This window comes from Narcine bancroftii, chromosome 5, assembly GCF_036971445.1.
Source record: "Narcine bancroftii isolate sNarBan1 chromosome 5, sNarBan1.hap1, whole genome shotgun sequence".
Lineage (NCBI taxonomy): Eukaryota > Metazoa > Chordata > Chondrichthyes > Torpediniformes > Narcinidae > Narcine > Narcine bancroftii.
In genome coordinates this window covers 174,127,616-174,149,573 of record NC_091473.1, presented here as the reverse complement: position 1 = coordinate 174,149,573, position 21,958 = coordinate 174,127,616, and the positions used below count along the sequence as shown (strand labels likewise).

The 21,958-nt window shown below is 36.7% G+C and overlaps 1 protein-coding gene across 3 annotated transcripts in view; it reads left to right on the top strand.

Annotated features, from left to right (window-relative positions):
• cfap92 (cilia and flagella associated protein 92 (putative)) overlaps positions 1-21,958 on the top strand; it is a 159,126-nt gene that overhangs the window by 96,674 nt on the left and 40,494 nt on the right. For all 3 annotated transcript variants that reach the window (XM_069939814.1, XM_069939815.1, XM_069939816.1), the window contains exon 9: positions 16,202-16,386. In XM_069939814.1, the coding sequence (XP_069795915.1) occupies positions 16,202-16,386 (185 nt within the window). The remainder of the gene's footprint in view (positions 1-16,201; positions 16,387-21,958) is intronic.

Here is a 21,958-nt window from a genome sequence, read left to right as displayed (position 1 = left end):
CACCCCCCCGCCATCAATGTGATGAATTCCCCACCAAGATAAACATTGCTGTACTTACCTTAATCATTTGACGCACCACTTCTAAACATAAACTATGCCACAAGGTGGCCATCCCTGGTACTGCATCTTTTAAAAGAGGCTCAACGTCCAATCTCAAATGGTACATGGACATTATGGGGTCCAATGACTCATCATGTTATATCCAAATTCGTGTTAAATCGTGGTGCGTTAAATCGGGATTCCACTGAACTAGTGTTTTAAAAGGAATTGAATGAGGGGTGGAAGAGAGTAGCATTACTGGTCAGGGAATGTATCACAGCTGCAGAAAGGGAGGACACAGTAGAGGGAGTGTGGGTGTGGGTGAAATTCAGAAATGGGAAGGGAGCAATCACTGTACTGCGAGTAGTTTATAGGCCTCCATGTAGCCTCCGGGTAACTGAGGAACAGATAAATAGGCAGATTTTGGAATTGTGCAGAAATTTCAGGGTTGTTGTCATGAGAGACTTCAACTTCCCTTATGTTTACTGGCATCTCCTGACTGTAAGACAGATAGATGGGGCAGAATTTGTTATGTGTGTCCAAGAAGAATTCTAACACAGTATGCGGGCTAGCTGGCTAGAGGAGGGGCCTTATTGAATCTAGTACAGGTATTGAACCTGGTCAGGTGGCAGATCCCTTGGTGGGGAAGCATTTTGGTTAAAGTGACCACAACTCCCTGAGCTTTAACAGAGCTATGGACAAGGATAAAAGCAAACAAAATGGGAAGAATGTTCAATTGGGGAAGGGGGAATTATGATGGGATGAAGCAGGAACTAAGGAGAGATTAGGTAGGGCACGTAACGGCAGCATCATATAATTCAAAAGCCAGAGGTGTAGCTATATTAATCAATAAAAATTACCAATCAAAATAGAGGAGGAAATAATAGATCCAGCAGGGAGGGATGTAATGATAAAGTGTCAGATATATTCAGAATTCTGGAATTTGCTCAACGTATATGCACCTAATGAAAAGGATCAAAAGTTTATGCAAGATATTTTTTTTGAAGATTGTAGATACGCAGGGGAATATATATATAGGAGGGGATTTTTAACCTTAATTTGGACCTAAAGACCAGCAAAAAGAATGAAGTGGCCAAATTTATGGTTAAATCAATGCAGGAAATGCAACTTTTGGATATATGGAGGAGGCAACACCCAAAGGAGAAGGAATATTCATATTATTTGAGTAGACATAAAACATACTCAATGATTGACTTGTTCCTGTTTGTCAGCCCATATTCAAGGGAGAGTTAGGAAAATGGAATATAAAGCTAGATTGCTATCTGATCATTCACCCTGTTATTACCAATAGAACTGGAGGACATCCTACCAAGAACGTAAACATGGAGATTAAACTCCATGCTACTTAAAATACAGGAATTTAGATAATTTATTGAATGCCAAATTAAAATGTACTTTGAAATAAATATGGAATCAGTGAAAGACAAATTTATATTATGGGATGCAATGAAAGCCTTCATTAGAGGGCTGATAATAAGTTAGGTAACTAAGATGAAAAAAGACTACAATTGGGAAATAGAACAGTTGGGAAGGGAAATAGTAAGTACAGAAAAAGAACTAGCAACAAGGGAAGATACAACAAAAAGAAGAGAATTGGCGGACAAAAAAATAAAATACGCAACGTTACAAACATATAAGGTGGAGAAGAACATAATGAAAATAAAGCAGAAGTACTACTAGCTAGGAGAAAAAAACGCACAAAATATTAGCCTGGCAACTTAAAACAGAACAAGCTAAAAGAACTGTATTGGCATCAAGGAAAAAGGACAAACAAATGACATATAATCCAACAGAGATCAATGAAAACTTTAAGGAATTCTATGAACAATTTTACTGAACTGAGAACGAAGGGAAAGAAGACAAAATAGATGAGTTTTTAGCTAAAATTGAACTACCGAAATTGCAACAAGAGGAGAAAAACAAATTGATAAAACCATTTGAAATAGAGGAAATACAGGATGTATTAAAAAAAGCTGCCGAACAATAAAACGCCTGGAGAGGATGGACTCCCAATAGAATTCTATAAAACATTTAAAGAGTTATTAATTCCTCCTCTCCTGGAAGTAATGAACCAGATAGAAGAAACACAAAACTTGCCAGATTCATGTAAAACAGCAATAATTACAATAATACCAAAGATGGGGAAAGATCCACTAACACCAGCATCATATAGACCAATATCTCTACTTAATTCAGACTATAAGATAATAGCAAAACTATTAGCAAACAGATTGGCCGACTGTGTACCAAAAATAGTAAAACAAGATCAAACTGGATTTATTAAAAGACGAACAACGGACCATATCTGTAAGTTCATTAATTTAATCCATGCAGTACAAGGAAATAAGATATCAACAGTGGCTGTTGCTTAAGATGCACAGATAGCCTTTGACAGGGTAGAGTGGAATTATTTATTCAAAGTATTACAGAGGTTCAACCTACCAGAAAAATATATTAATTGGATTAATGCATTATATAAGGGACCATTGGCGAAGGTGACAGTAAATGGATATGTATCGAACCAATTTAAATTAAATAGGTCAGCTAGGCAGGGATGTCCACTATCTCCCTCACTGTTTGCTTTAGCGATAGAACCATTGGCAGAACTGATAAGAACAGAAAATTAAATAAAAGGGATAAAAATAAAGAAGGAATATAAAATCAGTCTATTTGCAGATGTCATCATAGTATACTTAACAGAACCAGAAATATCAATAAAACAATTACATAATAAATTGAAGGAATATGGAGAAATATCGGGATCAACGCAAATAAAAGTGAAGCGATGCCAATTATATTGTATCATGCGTAACCTCGTGTTTATTATATTTTTCATAGTTTCAGAGCATAACTTTTCCCATATTTCATTTTTTATCTTTATATTTAAATCTGAATAATGCAGATTACACAGAGTTTAAAAAAGAATCACCATTTAAATGGCAAACACAAACGATCCGATACCGAGGTATTAGATTAGATAATAATTTAGGCCACCTATACAAATTAAATTATCAGCCATTAATGAAGAAATTACAGGATGACTTAAAAGATTGGAAAGAATTGCCACTAACATTGATAGGGAGGCTAAATTGCATTAAAATGAATGTCTTCATTTCAATCATTACCAATTCCCTTAACAGAGAAATTCTTCAATGAGCTAAAGAAAATAATAAGGAAATTCTTATGGAAAGGGGGGGAAACCGAGGATAGCGCTAGATAAATTAACAGAATGTTACAAACAGGGTGGTTTGCAGCTACCAAACTTTAAAAATTATTATAGAACAGCACAATTAAGATATCTATCAGATTTTTATCAAACGAGATCTGGTAATTATCTAATTCTAAATCAATCAACGGTTGCATATTCCCTAATAAAAATATATCAGGGTCTAATACAATATGAAGATTATATAGATTATTAAATACAGATTGAATACCTTTCCAAAATTGTTGTAACCGATCACACAACCAAACAGCATGTAAAAAAGTACCAGAAACCTGATCAAAATGTAAACAAAGATCTGACTTACTAAAACCAAATTTTTTTAATTTTTCGGGTGTTAAATATAATTGATGTATAAAACTATAATTAATCATTGCCAATCTAGCATTAATCAATTTTCGAACACTATTATGGCAGATTTCAGACCAATCTTCTTCAGTTATTGTTAAAATTAAATCTTTTTCCTATTTCATTTTATCTTTATCCCAATCTATTTTACTTTCATTTTCCAACAAAATATGATACAAACCTGATATATAACCCTTTTTTGGAAATGAGAGCACATATTTCTCAAAATCAGTTTCAGACAGTAAATTCATGTGACGACCGCATAACTGTTTTACAAAAGATCTTAACTGATAATACACAAATATAGAATAACCACTTATATCAAATCTCTTTTGCAATTCTACAAAAGAACAAAAATGACGTTCTAAAAAACAGTCAGATAAATTATGTATTCCTTTCTCCTCCCATTGTTTCAAAATAGTATTAGATACCGTGAAAGGAACAAGTTGATTATTATATAATGGTAATCTTCCCGACCACTTATTTTTCAATCCCATTTTATGTAATTTACTTGTCCATAAATTCATTAAATTTACTTAGCGCTGGCAGTGGCCAATAAATGTATAGCGATTACTTGGAAAAATAGAAATGTATTGTCTTTAGATAGGTGGTATTCAGAGATGAAGTTTTGTTTGGTTATGGAAAGAATATCTTTTTCTATACAAGATAAGATGTCTTATTATGAGTTAAAGTCGACCCCATTTATTGATTATGTACAATTTAAATAAGTTTGAATTTAAAAAACATTTTTTATTATATATTTTTTCTATATATGTTTTTTTTCTTTCTTTTTTTTAGTTTTTTTATTATTAGTTGGTTTTTTTTCGTTTAAGTTCTTTTTGTTTTTGTTTTTTCATATATATTCTTATATAATAAAAATTATTTGGATTAATAATTAATATTTAATTAATATTTTTTAATATATTTCGATTTTTAAAAAGATATATATTTTTTATTTTTTTAAATTATACTAATAGTATTAATTCTTCACTATCGTGAGGATGGGGAGGGGGGGGTTTAGGGGTTAAAAATAGTTTTTTTTTAGTCTTAGTTTTTTGTTGTTAGGGGGAGATGCCGAGATTGGTACTGCATTAACTATGTTACTTTGTACTTGTATTACTTTATTTTGTATTTTTTCTGTATGTGAATTACTTACTTTCTTCATATGTTAAAATTAATAAATAAAGTTGCGAAAAAAAAAAAGATTTTTATCAAACAAGGGAAAAACCAGATTGGACCAAAATAGAGCTAGATAAAATAGGGGAGAAGGTACCAGAACATATACTTTATAAGTGGGATGAAAAACTGGTGCAATATAGAAGTTCACCAGTACTGCACCATTTACTCAACATATGGAAGAAGATTCACGTAGAAAGGAAAAAAACAAATTACCAACTACCAAAATTATTATTGACGCAAAATCAACTAATCCCTTTCACAATAGTTAACCTTTCCTTTAGAGAATGGGAGAGAAAAGGAATTAAAAGAATAGAAAATTGTTTTTTGGGAAATAATTTAACATTTGAACAAATGAAGTACAAATATGGAATAACTCATGGTACAAAGTTTGCATACCATCAACTGAAAGCCTACTTAAAGGATAAATTGGGAAATAGACTGAGATTACCAGAGGAAGCAGCTTTGAATATGTGATTACAGAAACAACGATAATAAAAAGATTTATAACAAACATGTACATCAAACTGCAAGAGAAGGAAAATGATAAAATAAGCTATAAACCCAAACAAAAGTGGGAAAAAGATTTAAACATAAAGATAAAAAATGAAATATGGGAAAAGTTATGCTCTGGAACTATGAAAAATATAATAAACACGAGGTTACGCATGATACAATATAATTGGTTACACAGGTTATATATCACGCCCCAAAAGTTAAATAAATGGGATCCAACATTATCAGATAGATGTTTTCGCTGTAAGAAGGAAACGGGAACAACAGTACATGTAATTTGGGCATGTGATAAAGTGAAAAAGTTTTGGGAAGATCTAAATCAGGTATTAAATAAAATCACAAAAAGCAACATACCAAAAAAATCCAGAGATTTTTCTTCTAAGTAATATAAGAAGTAAAGAATTAGGCCTCAAACTGGATGAAGCACAAAAAAGATTTATTATGATAGCCTGAGCAGTAGCAAAAAAATGTATAATGTCAACTCAGAAATCAGAAAGATCCTGAGAGTACAGGAATGGTACTTAGAAATGAATAAATATATTCCATTGGAAAAAATAACATATAATTTAAAAAATAAAGTCACATTATTTGAGCAAATTTGGGAACGTACATGGAACACAACAGAGAGGACCTACTGTGGATCTCCACCCCCTAAAATGATAGAATGAGAAGAAGACGAAATGAACTGATCCAGTGTGTAAAAGTAGATGACACAATTTTCTTGTTTATTTTCACTGTGTGATGTCATTGTTTAATGGTTTTATTGTATTGTATATGTTGAATGTTTAATGGGTTTGCAGGGAGGAGGAAGGGAAAGTAGGGGGGAGAAAATGCCACTGTATATTTAAGAGGGAAATGTTTGTATGTATTTTGTTTGATATGGTTCATAGTGTGAAAAATTAAAAATAAAAAAAAAGCAGGAACTAAGGAGAGTAAATTAGGAACAGATATTCACAGGTGAAAGCACAGAAGTAATGTGGAGGATTTTAAGGGACAACTTGTGCTAGGCTCAGGATGGGTTTGTCCCATTGACCCCATGAGAGACTCATTCAGAAATTCATGAGGCATGGGATCCACAGAAGCTTGGCTGTGTGGATTAAAAATTGGCTTGCATGTAGAAAGCAGAATGTAGTAGTGGACGGAAAGTATTCTGCCTTGAGGTCAGTGACTAGTGGAGTTCTGCAGGGATCTGTTCTGGGACCCCTGCTCTGTGATTTTTAAAAAATATATATTAATGATTTATATGAAGAAGTGGAAGGATAGTCAGTAAGTTTGTGGATGATCTGAAAGTTGGAGGAGTTGAGAATAGTGCTGAAGGTTGTCATAGGTTATGAAAGGACATAGGCAGGATGCAGAGTTTGGCGGGAAACTGGCAGATGGAGTTCAATTCAGATATGTGTGAGGTGATGTATTTAGGAAGGTCAAACCAGGAGGCTGAGTATAGGGTTAATGGTCGGTTACTTAACCGTGTGGAGGAACAGTGGGACTTTGGTGTCCAAATCCATACTTCTTTAAAGGTTGCCATGCAGATTGATAGGATATAATTGAGTTCAAGAGGGGTGGCACAGTTGGCATAACAGTTAGCGCAATGTCTTTACAGCTCCAGCGATCAGGACTTCAGTTCGAATCTCATCCCGTGCTGTCTGTAAGGAGTTTGTACGTTCTCCCTGTGTCTGCATGGGTTTTCCCCAGGGGTTCTGGTTCCCTCCCACTGTTCAAAACATATCAGGTTTGTAGGTTAATTGGGTGTAAATTTGGTGGCACGGACTCATGTGCCAAAATGGCCTGTTAACATACTGTACGTCTAAATTTTTAAAAAAAATTAACTTTTAAAAAAAAATTTAAAAATTAAATGTTTTTTTAAAAAATGTCATGTTGGAACTCTACAAATCTCTCGTGAGACCACACTTAGAGTATTGTGTTCAGTTCTGGTCACTCATTATAGGAAGGATGTAGAAGCTAAGCAGAGAGTTCAGAGGAGATTTACCACATTAGTAGAGCTGGGACTTTTCTCTTTGGAGTGAAGAAGGATGAAAGGAGACTTAATAGAGGTCTACAAGATTCTGAGAGACATGGATGAGGTGAACAACCAGTGCTTTTTTACCCAGGGCTGAAATAACAAACACCAGGGGGCATTTGTACAATGTGAAAGGAAGGAAGTTTAGGGGAGACATCAGGGTTAGGTTTTTTTTACACGGAGAGTTGTGGGTACCTGGAATGCCTTGCCAAGGATGGTGGTGGTGGCTGAGAGACATTTAAAAGATTCTTTGACAGGCACATGGATGAAAGAAAAATAGAGGGTTATAAGGTTCGAAGGATTTAGTTCTTTTTTTGGTAGGAATATATAGGATGATACAACATTGAGACTCAAAGGGCCTGTACTGTGCTGTAATTTTCCATGTTCTATCTATGGCTGCTCATCAGGGAGGGACCTGAATCTCTTACATCCCTTTCAGAGGGTCCCAACACCTCCTAACCAAGTGCAATCCACTCTGCAGTCCAGTCTTTTCTGCCTCCTGCAGCTGACTGCACAGCAAGATCTAAAGACTAGGCAACCAAATAATATTTCTGGCAGTAATGGGGGTAGACACTGGGCAGGGCAGGGCTACTTCCCACATGGTGTCACACAGTTGATAAGAAAGGCAACTATAGTGATCTGGCAGCCCTCTGACATCTCCAGTAATGTGGCCTCAGCACAGGGTGTTTCTGATTTAAAAACATCGTTTTTCTTGCAGTGTAACTGGTTGAAAACTGCCAGGCTTAATATTGTTTGCCCGTGACTCGTTATATTTTTTTGTGTGGCCCACAACCAAAAAATGGTTGGCCACCCTGCTGTTGAGAATTGGATTGGAAATGGAGGTCAATCCACCTGACCATAAGAGTGGCAGAGAGGATCAATGGGGTTTCCCTCCCTCCATCCACACCCTTCTCCCACCATCGATGTGATCTACTGGGATCGTTGTTTGAAGAGGGTGCGCAAATTGTTGAGGACCTTTACCATGTCACATACAGCATCTTTAAATTATCTTGTCAGGAAAGGGATAGAGGAGGATCAGAGCCAGAACCACCAGGTTGAGAAACAGCTTCTTCCCACAGGCAGTGAGGATGCTGAACAGCAGTAACTGTTCACACTAATTGTCGGATACTCTAATATTAACTAAACAATATTTATTTATTTTCACATCTGTATGTTTGTCCTGCGTATGTATTGTTTTTCTATATGTGCATTATCTGTGGTTGTGTGTTTGCATGTTCTCACCGAGGACCCGAGAAAGTAGTTTGGTCAGGTTGTACTTGTGCAATCAGATGATTATAATAAACTTGAACTTGATTTAACTTGGTTGATATTGCATGTTGAAGAGTCCCTTAACTGCTCAAAGCAAATGTCCAAAACTCCCAGGAAAAGTACTTCTTCTGTTCTCTCTCCATGTTTGGTGTGCTTTTCAATCTTAATTTTTGTGCTGTAATTATTTTTACTTAAGCTACTAATATTTATTTTGACCAATTCCTTGTCGATTTCACTTTTAAATGCCTAACACGTTAATTTAACTTCTACAATTACTGAGGTTGGACATTTGGTTTGCGTTATTGTAGCTATTGGATGATTCATCTAATTTTTAGGTATAATTTTGATATTTCATTTAGTTGACAAGATTGCACATCAGCAATTCAAACAGTAGATGGTGTTAAATTTTTTTGTTTTGTAGCTACATCAATCAGAATATCTAGTGGTAGTTATTTGAACATCCACAATCATTTTTATCTTCATTGTAATTGTTTGAATTGATTTTTTAAAAATCCCATCAATATGTAGTCTACAGGATGTATTCTTTATGGTGCATTACAATATTTATTTTGAACTACTGCATTAAAATCAGGAAATATCAAAAGTATGTCACAGTAGGTACTTCGCATTTGTCATAACCTCATCTGACAGATAGGTGATAAATATATACAGCAATCTAAACAGTAGACAGTGAAATTGTTTACAATAACATTATCACAATTACAAATTTACACCTTACACCTCGACACTTTTATTAGTACTTCTGCATTCATTTAATGTTATTTTTTATGGTTGTATTGCATTTGTTTAACTGGTGTTGATGCATTTTTTTGGGGTTTTTGCACTGGCTTAAAATTGATATAGCAACTCTAAAATGTGCAGAAGTGGGAAGGAAGATATTTTTGTTCACATTTAAGATATTGATGTTGAGATTATTCCTTTTTATTGAACTGGAATAAAATACAGTAGAGTTTAAAGAGAGAGTACATATGAATTATCCCACATCCTGTGACAAAATTTTCAGCAATCTTTAAATATATTTAATGATGCTTATTTTGTAGTTATGTCTACTGCATGAGTTTGAAATCTTCACCGGAAGGTGGAACATTTTATTAACTGCCTGTAGACTGGTACCAGACCTGGCCTGTTTGTGAGATAGCTTTCTTTTGATGTAAACTTTGTTATTGCCAAAGTGGAATTTTTGGGGAAGAATAGTGTTACAAATTAAATGGAACCAGACTAATTTAAAGATATTCAACTGGCATACAATAATTATAAGAAATGTCTGAGCATATATTCTTGCTCTCTGGCAGGATCCCAATAAAAGAAGCAGTGTGCTCATCAGTGTGACAGGATGCTGCTCAGTTGATTTTAACAAGGTGGGCACTGTTAACATAACAATGGCTGGTTTTGGAGGTGAAATGACCAAGATGTCAGTATAATTTCTGGTATAATACCCCACAACCCCTCCCACCTTAGTTACCAAATGTTAGACCAAGAAGGTGGTGGTTTCCAGGGTCCTGTTATTACATAATCTATATGAGGTAAATGGTCTGAAGAGAGAATTATCATGGAAGAAGGCCAAGGGAGTAGTCTGTCCTTCTTGTCCCAGGCCATAAATAAAAGAAATAAAAAGTCTAAGAGCCCAGGCCTGAAATGATGGTAACCTTTACTTGCTTTGGATGTTGTGTGACCTGCTGAGTTTCTCCAGCTTCTTGTGTTTTGCTCTTGACCCCAGCTTCTGCAGGCTTTTTTTTTTGTTTAACACAATAACAGCTCTGTTTGAGGCATTTAAGCGGACGCATCAACAGACAGGAAATAATAAAATACAGACCAAGTGAGGCAGACATCATGATGGGGCAGACGTGCTGGGCTGAAGGCCTGTTCCTGTGAAGTACATTTCCAAATTTTCTGTTCAAAAAATATGCTCCACTGCACTTCCAGGAAGTTCTGAAGACTTTCAGGCCTTTGAGAGGAAAAGGTTGTCTTAAATAGGTCACCCTAATTTTAAACAGTGAGCCCTAGTTTTGAGGGCTTCTCCATACTCATTCTGTGAAGACTTCTCGGGATCTTGTAAATTTCAATCAAGTTTTTCTAACCTTTCTTCAAAAGAAAAATCCATTAATTTAATTTACTAATCTAGTCAACCCATTCTGAACGACATAGATATCCATCACTAAATAAAGAGATCAATACCCTATTCTTAAAGGTGTAATCTTTCCTGTATCTTCTCTTCTTTTATATTCATTTCCTCTAGTGATAAACAATAAAATTCTTTTAGGTTTTCTAAAACTATATGTACCACATTAGCCTTTTGCAATTCATGCATTAGGAAACACTGATCCATTTGCATGTCAGACCTCTGCAATCTCTTTTCACTGTTTAGATACCATGATTTTACTTTCCAAAATAGATACTTCATTTTCCCCTCACAAGATGCCCCTTTGCTCCCTCTCTTAATGGTCCATGCCATATTATAACCTCCATATAGTCACTTTAGAAGATTTTCTCCTCCTGGGTGTGTGTCAATAGCAAATTTAAAGCATTGATGCCTTCATTCAAGTAATTTATAAATTGAAAGAAGTCCTACTGTTGATGCTTGTAGTATGTCGCTCATTACGGTTTGCCAACCAGAAAATGTCACACTTGTGTCTCCTCACTGTTTGCTGATGGCTAACTGCAGCCTATCCATACCAAAATGTTACCTCCTGTGTGATCTTTTATTTTCTGTGGCACCTCATCAAATGCTTTCTAGAAATCTATGAACTGTACATCCATTGGTTTCTTTTTATTCACAGAGCAAAAACTCCAATAAATAGTTCAAACATAATTTCCTTTTCACCAACCATATTGACTGTCCCTGATTACCCTCGTTTTTTCTAAGTGCTCTGCTCTAACATCTTTAATAATAGTTTTTCTAGTATTTTTCCAATGATGGATGTTAAACGAACTGGTTTGTAGTTTTCTGCATTCTGTTTTTGTGAATTAAGTTATACTTGCTATTTTTCAACATTTTCCCCCCCCTTCTTTTGCACTAATTTATTTATTTAAATATAAATTGTCACAATTTTTGCCATAAATTTGGCTACTTTATTCTTTTTACTTGTCTTTTGTCCAGTTTTATCTAACATTGGGTCCAAATTAAGGTTAAAATGCCCTCCTATCAATATATTTATTTGTGTGTCTCCAATCTTCAAAAAAATATCCTGCATAAACTTTTGATCCTCCTCATTAGGTGCATATATATTGAGCATATTCCAAAATTCTGAGTATATCTGACACTTTATCATTGCATATCTCCCTGCTGGATCTATTATTTCCTCCTCTATTTTGATTGGTAAATTTTTGTTAATTAATATAGCTACACTTCTAGCTTTTGAATTATAGGATGCTGCCGTTACGTGTCCTACCCAGTCTCTCTTTAGTTTGTTATGTTCCACTTCAGTTAGATGTGTTTCCTGCACAAATGCTATATCAATTTTTTTCCTTCTTCAATAAATTTAGTAGGCTCTTCCTTTTAATTTGGTTATGTATTCCATTAATGTTTATAGTCATATAGTTCAACGTGGCCATCTTGTATCTTGCATACACCTCTTTTCCACCTCTTCGCCACCTCATCCCCCTTTTCCCCATTTTCATCTCTTAGTTTTTTCATTACACTTAATGTATGACAACACATTTAAGACATAAAGTACCCCTGCAGTTCCTACATCCACTAATACCTTAACCCCAAAAGTTCTCCCCCTCTCAGAGATGCCCCATACCCCTTGCCGGGCAACCACAACTCCACTTTTCATTTAGATTGTGATCTTGCTCGCTGCGTCAACTGATTTTGCAGTGACGGTTATTCCCCCTCCACCCAGCCTTCTTCAGAAAACACTTTTTTTAACACATATAACAAAGCTCTCTCTCTTTTTTCCCCCTTACTCCCTTCCTTCCCTTCTCTTTTCTCTCTTTAGTTCTTTACATATACATTGTTCTTCATTCTTGTTACATCTCTTCATCTCTTCTGTCCTGCAAACGTTCTGCAAATTCTTGTGCTTTCTCTGGATCCGAGAACAGTCTGTTTTGTTCCCCAGGTATAAATATTTTAAGCAGGGCTGGATGTCTTAATATGAATTTGTAACTTTTTTCCATAAAGTTGATTTCGCTGAATTAAATTCCTTCCTCCTCTTTAAGAGTTCAAAACTTATGTCTGGGTAAGAAAATATTTTTTGACCCTTGTATTCTAATGGTTTATTATCTTCTCTAATTTTATTCCTTGTCCGTTCCAATATATTTTCTCTTGTGTATCTCAAAAATTTTACTAAGATAGATCTTGGTTTTTGATGTGCCTGTGGTTTCGGAGCTAATGCTCTGTGTGTCCTTTCTATTTCCATTTCTTCCTGCATTTCTGTCATTCCCAGGACCTTCGAGATCCATCCTTTTATAAATTCCTTCATGTCTGTTCCTTCTTCACTCTCCTTCGGGCCCACTATTTTTATGTTGTTTCGCCTACTATAATTTTCCAACAGATCAATTTTCTGAGATAACAACTCTTGTGTCTCTTTAATTTTTTTGTCACTCTTCCAATTTTTCTCTTAAGTCGTTTACTTCCATTTCTACAGCCGTTTCCCGCTCTTCCACATTCTCTATTCTTTTCCCTATTTCTGTCATTACCAGTTCTAACCTTTGCATTTTATCTTCTGTTCTTTTCATTTTCCTTTTAATTACATTAAATTCTAATGATGACCATTCTTTTAGTGATCTCATTTGTTCTTCAAAAAATACTTTGTCTATATTCTGTTCATCAGTTTTACCTTTTATTTCTCTTTGTCCATCAGTTTTATTTCTTGTGAAGATCTTGGTCTTCTTCTTCCTCTTCTTCTGTGTCTGTATCTGTGTTTGTGTCTTCTTCTTCTCTTCTTTGTGTCTGTGTCTCTTCTGTTTTTCCTGATGAGCTGCTTGTATCTCTTTGTCGGGCTTCTTGCTGGGCTTCTTGTTGCTGGTCCCTCCCCTCATGGGCTGCTCATCTGTTGTGCTTCCTGACATTGATCTTCTTGTCAGTTTTCCTTCCTTCTGTCTTCCACGTCTTTTCGTCGCTCCCTCTTCTGCTGCCTTCCTCGTCCACCATCTGAGCGCCCTGGTGTCGGGCATCCCTCAGCTTTTTCGCTCTGTGACAGCCCGCTCCTCTGCTGAACCCCCCTCCCACTGGTGTCCACTTTCTCCTTTGATTGTGCACTTTTGTTTGGCTCCGAGAGCATTTTTGTAGTGCACCGGCTGGAGGGTCGCAACTCTGTAGGACAGGCACTGACCTCGAGGGTCGGGGGCTCCTCCCTCGTCACCACAGTGTCCTGTTCCTTCCTGCAGGTAAGGCCTTCTTCCTTCTTCTCCTGTGACTTTTTTACTTTTTTTCCCTGTTGTTCTTAGTTTCTCCTTCTTGGAAGCCATCTTCTTTCTCTTCTCTGTATCTTTATCTTCTATTTCTTGTACTCTATTTCTGTTATGCTTTGCTTTTTCCTAACTTTTTTCCTATTTTCCTGGAGTGGGCTGGTTTTCCCGACTGGCCACTACTCCATCATGTGACTCCTCTCTATTTTTCAACTTAATGGAACTCTTCCAGAATCTAGTGAATTTTGGAAAATTTTATTTAATTTCTCAACTATCTCACTAGTTGCTTTATAAAGATGTGAGGGTGAAGTCCAACAGTACTCATGGACATATCAGCCACAAATCCAGCAGTAGGCTTAGTACTATTTCCAAGGTGACTGTAATTTTCCAAATTTCCTTTCCCTTCCAGTTCCTGATTTCCAGCTATTAATGTGATATTTCATGTATACCCTATTCTTAAAGGTGTAATCTTTCCTGTATCTTCTCTTCTTTTATATTCATTTCCTCTAGTGATAAACAATAAAATTCTTGCAGCCTTGTTTTCTTTAGAATCAGTGCTCACTTATGAATACACTATATGGTATTGATGGAATACCTGGTTGAGGGTGCCTACCACATGATAGTACTTAGTGGCGTCCACCTCTATCTTGCGAATGTGGAACTGTGCCTCAGCCTACTCAAACCAAACTTCAGGTTGAGTGGTCCAAAAGACAGGTAATTTGAACGAAACCACTGCGTTGTCCATGTTGGGTCCAAAATCCGTTTGGGCTCGTCTGGGTCACCAATGTAGCAACTGTGTTGCAGTGCAAAATGAAGAACGAGAAAATGATCAGACGTTGTCGAGTCAAATTTCAGTAAAAGTCATTACTCAAACAGTCACCCGCAGCTTTTAAAACCCTGGGCGTTCCAAATTATGTCATCACATTGTGACATCATAGCGTCACTCAGATCCTCCCGAGCCAGTTCGATTAAGCCTCCAGTGAGACATTACAACAGCATGCTTCCCCTGTGTTCTATGTAGATATTAGAGATCAATCAGTACTATTTGAATTTTAGTAGCTGACCGTGGGTTATTGCTAATACCAGTTTCCAACATGAAAAAAAAAGTTGCATCAAGTTGCTTGATGAAAGCGAAATTAATTTATAGAAAAAAAAATCAAAAATAAATTTCTGTTTTTAAAGTGGCAGGCAAGTCCAATAAAAGGACTGAGGTAGTTCGAATATTGGAATGCTTGGATCAGTTGGGACAAGATTGTATCCCTTTTTGGATAAACCCAGCATTAGACAAAGAAGCGCACTATGAGAGATTGTCAGTTACTGCTCTTGGATTCCTCCAGGAAAGCATTAGATTAGGGATAAGGGGCATTTTGGCTTTCTTCAGAATTAAAAGTATTTCCCAATATTCAATAGTTTTATTAAATAGTATAAAGTTCTCGGTTCTTATACAGTAAAACCTCTGTATCTGGCACCTACAGGATTGATAGACACCAAATAAGTTTTCTGGTTGCTAGAGACTCATTCTTATAATATCTAAGTAATGCACCTGCATTAGCAGTTTAAAAGTCAAAAATATTTTTCTGTACTTGCACTGAACAAACTTCACTTGAATAAATATATAAAGCATTTTACTTCATCACATTCTTTGAAAATATTTAACTGCATCTATAGGTTCCTCCCACTCCATGGAGTCGTCTGAAAGAAGAACAAGAACATCAGAATTAAACCCCCCTCCCCAAGTTTACAGATAAAGCCTTACTAGTATACGTAATAATATACGAATAAAGATAAAAACTCTTTTAAGAAGGCATAAGGAGACATTTTGAGTCATCCTAATGGTGAGCATTATCAACCATCTCTTCATCCTGGGTGAAGTGATTTTATTCAAGCACAACTTATTCAAACAGCTGCTCTGAGAAAGTAGGACCAAACCACCCAGCTGGCTAAATATTTGTTATCATCTTCACCAAAGGTTTATGCGTTACTTCAGAGAACATTTACTTTTACAATTTTAAGCTTTTATTTAAATTTTTATTTCTTTTGATTTACCAAGAAATCATATCTATTTACTTATTTATTTTTCTTGGGGTTTTTGCCAGTTGCTTGAGGATGATGGTTGCTTGAATTCTGGATAACAAGGGTTTTTATTGTATTTTAATATCCTTAAGAGCTTTTCAATATCTTCAAGTAGTTTTTGCTAATGGTTCTCTCCATTCCTCCTACAGGAGATAAAACAGTCACAAATAAATTGGAAAAGTTGATGCCTGGGATATTGGATGCTATTTTCACCGTATCCATGGATAAATCACTGATGTCAGAGGAAATGGCGAGGGAATTAAATCCAATGATCATCCGTATTACCTCAGCTAGCTCAATGCCATCAACACCTATACCAATACATGTACTGCAGGTAAGCTTGGGCTAAGAAGATAATTATGAAATTATTGTACAGAAGCTATGAAAGTAAACTTTTATTTGAAAGGTATTTTCTAATGGGAAACATCATAAAAGTCACAGACGTTTATCATTTCTGTCTGGAATTGAATTGTTCAAAATGTATAAAACATATTTTCCTGTCATAATCCATCCATTTTTAGACCATATTAATGGAAGGGAAAGGAAGTCAAAGGCTGATTCCCCGCATTAGGAAAGTGCTGATCATATTTTCCTTCACAACCTGACCAACCCATTCCCTCTCTAGGGAAGAACTTATTTGGACCTCATTTTGCTTCATCTGGCCAATGCTATTGCATTTGTTTGCTAATTTTGTTGTTATGGAGAGTCAGTGCAACTTGTGTTTAAAAATGCTGGTTTTAAAATAAATCAAGCTTTTCCTGGCTGAGTTTCATTGATCCTGTTTGTTCTTGGATAAGGTCTTGAAGCTATGTGCCTCAGGCAAAAAGGTTGTTCAGGACATGATCTGCTTGAAATGACTGGACTCATTTATGAAATTATTGTACAGAAGCTATGAAAGTAAACTTTTATTTGAAAGGTATTTTCTAATGGGAAACATCATAAAAATCACAGACGTTTATCATTTCTGTCTGGAATTGGATTGTTGCTTCTCATTGTACATAATGTTATTCTATTTTGGGAGGTCAGAATTAGCAGGAGGAAGTCAAAATTTAAAACTGGAAGCAACAGGAGCAGTCCTTGCACGTAATGATAGGGGGACAGATTAGAGGTTCTGTGGAAGAGATCGAGTATCCAAGATGGGAGGTTGCCTCCCTGGTGCCAGGGTCTGAGATATCTCAGATCGAGTTCATGGCATTCTCAGGAGGGAGGGTGAGCAGCCAGATGTCGTGGTCCATATAGGGACCGATGACGTGGGTAGGAAGGTTGAGAAGGCCCTGCAAGGAAAGTTCAGGGAGTTAGGTACTAGGTTGAAAGATAGGACCCTCAGTGGAAAAAGCTTATCTACATTTACTCTCTATACCCCTCATAATTTTAAATACCTATATCAAATCTCCTATCATTCTTCTGTGCTGCAGGGAATAAAGTCCTAACCTATTTAACCTTTCCCTGTAACTCAGTTAATCAAGACCAGGCAACGTCCTAGTAAATTTTATCTGCACTTTTTATATTTTATTGATATCTTTCCTGTAGTTAGGAGACAAAAACTGCACACAATATTCCAAATTTGGCCTCACCAATGTCTTATACAACTTTAATATAATATCCTAACTCCTATACTCAATACTTTGATTTATTGTAGGCCAGTCTGTTAAAAGCTCTCTTTACAACCCAATCCACCTGTGACACCATTTTCAGTGAATTATATATCCCTGTTCTACTGTATTCATCAGTGCCCTACTATTTACTGTGTATGTCTTTTCTTGGTTTGTCCTAAAAAATGCAGCACCTCACATTTGTCTGCATTAAATTCCATCTGCTGTTTTTCAGCCCATTTTTCCAGCTGGTCCAGATCCCTCTCGTGTCATCTGCAAACTTGCTAATCCAATTACCACATTATCATCCAGATCATTGATATAAATGGCAAACAAAAATGGTCCCAGCACCGATCCTAGTGGCGCACCACTAGTCACAGGGTTCCAGTCTGAGAAGCAATCATCCTCCACTCTCTGGCTACTCTTGTCCAGCCATTGTTGAATCCAGTTTACTACTTCACCATGAATACCTAACGTTTGAACCTTCCTGACTAATCTCCCATATGGGACCTTGTCAAAGGCCTTATTAAAGTCCACATAGACAACATCCACAGATTTAACTTGGTTAACTTTCTTGGTAACCTCCTCGAAAAACTCTCTAAGATTAATTAAACATGACCTATCACGCACAAAGCCATATCGACTATCCTTAATCATTTTCTGGTATCAAAATAATTATATATCCGATCTCTTAGAACACCTTCCAATAACTTTTCTACTGCTGATGTTAGGCTCACTGGCCTATCATTTCTTACTTTTGGAGTCTGTTTTGAACTACCCTCCAATCTTCAGGCATCACACCCGTGGCTTAAGGACATTTTAAATATTTCTGCCAGACCCTCTGCAATTTTTACACTAGCCTCTCTCAAAGCCCGAGGGAATATCTTGACAGGCCCTGGGGATTTATCCCCTTATTTGCTTTAAGACAGCAAACACTTCCTCCTCTTTAATCTGTAGAGGTTCCATGACTTCACTGCTTGTTTTCCACACCTGTTTCCTGAGTGAATACTGATGAAATAAAAACATTTAAGATCTCTCCTATCCCTTTTGGCTCTATGAAAAGCCGACCACTCTGATCTCCAAGGGGACCAATTTTGTCCCTTACTATCCTTTTGCTCTTAATATACCTGTAGAAACCTTTAGGATTTTCCTTCACTTTGTCTGCCAAAGCAACCTCGTGTCATCTTCTAGCCTTCCTCATTTGTTTCTTGAGGTTTTTCTTGCATTTTTAATATTCCTTAAGAACCTTATTTGCTCCATGTTCCCTATATCTCCAGTTCTTGTCTTACCCAAACTCAGTGGAAAAAGCCTGACCTGTCTCAAAATTGTGTAAATATCCTTTCATTCTCTGGCACTTCAGGAAATGAAGTCCTAACCTATTCACCCTTTCCCTATAATTCATTTCCTCAAGTTCCGGTGTAAAAGTCACCCCGTGTCTTTGAAATGAAATCTGACTGCAAAATAACAGCAAAAAAACTCTGCAAAGCATACATATTTTATTAACCCTTTCTCAATTAGTATACAGGAAGTGAGAATGACTATCATGTCTTTGCAGTCATCTTTCTTAAGTCTCAACTCTCACTTCAAAAATACAGAGGTGTGCTTCTATATTCAATTTCAAATGAGTAAGGGGAAAACGACCCTCACTCTTAATGTTACATAATTCGATATTAAAATTTAGTTTTCCCACTCTGACTCCTGGCTTTTTGGTGTTTACCTTTCAAACAAAATAGAATGAGTTATGGTCTAGCATTGCCTCGTAAAATACAATTTTCCCCTAGCTGTTTATGCTCGCTTTATCTCAACTGTGCTTATGCAAGCCATGTTCTTATCTGTCCTTTTAAAGTACATCGGGTGCCATTTTTCACATCATGTTACAAGGTCATATTTGCAGCTGTCTTAACTGTTTTCAGCCATCTTATGACACACTAAAGGTTTGTCAGCTATCTTGTCTGTCTCTAAATTTTAAAAGCAAAAGATTTAGCATTGAGATATTGTGACGCACTGCTGCAACAGGAAGCAGACACAAAACTTGAGAAAGACTGTACAACAGGCTTTATTCAGTTAAAAGTCTCTGCTACAGTGGTAACTGTACTAGTGACTCCTGAGTGACTGCCTTGGGAGGGACCAGCTCAGGATTATCTCCCGGGCATTTGATTGACAGCCGGCCAGGTATGGTCTGTCCTCCGGTGATCTTCCTGCAGGTACAGAGATCACCCCCTGCAGTAGGCTAGTGGTGTATCACCACAGATATAAACTATACTTCCACACTTGCAACATCCATGTAAATTTTCTCTGTACTCTTTTAATATTATTGATATCTTTCCTGTAGGAAGATGACCAAAACTGCACATAATACTCCACATTTGGCCTCACCAAAATCTTATACAATCTCAACCTAGCATATCAACTCTTCTACATAATATTTTGATTTATGAAGACTATTGTGCCAAAAGACCCTATCTACCTGTGATGCCACTTTCAAAGAATTATGTATTCCTGTGTTACACTACACCCTGGTTTGTCCCCTGAAAGTAGAACACCTCACATTAGTCCACATTAAATTCCATCTGCTATTTTATGGTCCAGATCCTGCTGTAATCTTTGAATCCTTCCTCGCTGTTCACTACATTCTTAGAGTTATCTGTAAATTTGCTGATCCAGTTGACATTACGACCTGTACAAGTGAGGTGGGTTGCATCTGAACTCGAGAGGAACCAAAATCCTAGCATGGAAGTTTGCTAATGCTGTTGGGGTGGGTGGTTAAACTAGATTTTCTTGGGGGTGGGAACCAAAGTGAAGTAGGTCGTTGGCACACAAGCAGGGAGAGCTGGTAGGGAATTTATGTGGAAGGACAGGCAGCTCTGGCAAAATTGCAGCCATAGGGATGTGCTGGGATAGTCTAATGTAACAAAAGAGGGATAAAGGTAAGGAACAACATTAAATCATTAGATAAAGGTAACATAGGAACAGAAGATATGGAATCATTGTGGGTTGAGTTAAGAATATACTGTTGGTCTTTATAAACAGGCATCCAAACGGTAGCCACAGTATGGATAACAAATAACAAGAGGAAATAGGAAAGGTGTGACAAAAAGGCAATGTTATGGTAGTCACGGGGGATTTTAATATGCAAGTAGATTGGGAAAACCAGGTTGGGACTGAATTGCCTATGAGGTAGATGGTTTTTTTAGAGCAGTTTGTTAATGAGCCGGCTAGGGGATCGGCTGTATTCGATTGGGTGTTGTGTAATGCATTAGAGATGATTAGAGAGGTTGGAGTAAAGGAACCATTAGGGTGCAATGATCACAAAAACAAGGAGAAAATAAAATTGGACATGTCAATATTTCAGTGGAGTAAAGGGAATTACAGTGGCACAAGAGGGGAACTGGCCAAAGTAGATTGAAAGGGGGTTCTCATCAGGAAAATGGCAGAGCAGCAATAGATGGAGTTTCTGCAAGAAAGTGCAGGATGAATACAGTCCAAAAAAGAAGAAATATTTAAATGGAAAAAATGTCACCACTGTGGCTGACAAGGGAAGTCAAAGCCAACGTGAAAGCAAAAGAGAGGGCATACAAGAAAACAAAAATTAATGCAAAGATAGAGGTTTGTGAAGTTTTTTAAAAAACTTACAGAAGGTGACTAAAAAGCTCAAAAAGAGGGAAAAGATGAAATGAAATTAGGCCAGCAATGATATCAGAGGATACAGTATTGTACATAAGGAGTAAAAGAGAGGTGAGAATAGGGCCTCTAGAAAATGATGGCAGAGAAATAATAATGGGAGACCAGGAGATGGTAGAGGAACTAAATTAGTATTTTTCATCAGTCTTCATTGTGGAAAACACTAGCAGTGTACCAGATGTTGAAGGGTATGAGGTAAGGAAGTTAGTGCATTTACTATTTCAATGGAGAAGATACTCTGAAAGCTGAATGGTCTAAGGGTGGATAAGTTACTCAGACCAGTTGGATTTCACCGTTTGGCCTTGAAAGAGGTAGAGGTGTATTGTGGAGGGATTTGAAATGATCTTTCAGGAATCAGTAGGTTCTGGCATGGTCCTGGAGCAAAGGAAGGGAACAGAAAGGAAATTATTGACCAGTTAGCATGATGTCAGTGGTTGGGAAAATGTTGGAGTCGATTGTCAAGGATGATGTTATGGAGGCACATGAGGATAGGTCAAAGCCAATATGGTTTCCTTAAAGGAAAATCTTGCTCGACAAACCTATCAGAATTCTTTGAGGAAGTTACAAACAGGCTGGATGAGAGAGATGCAGTAGGTGTTGTGTATTTGGATTTTCAGAAGGCATTTGACAAGA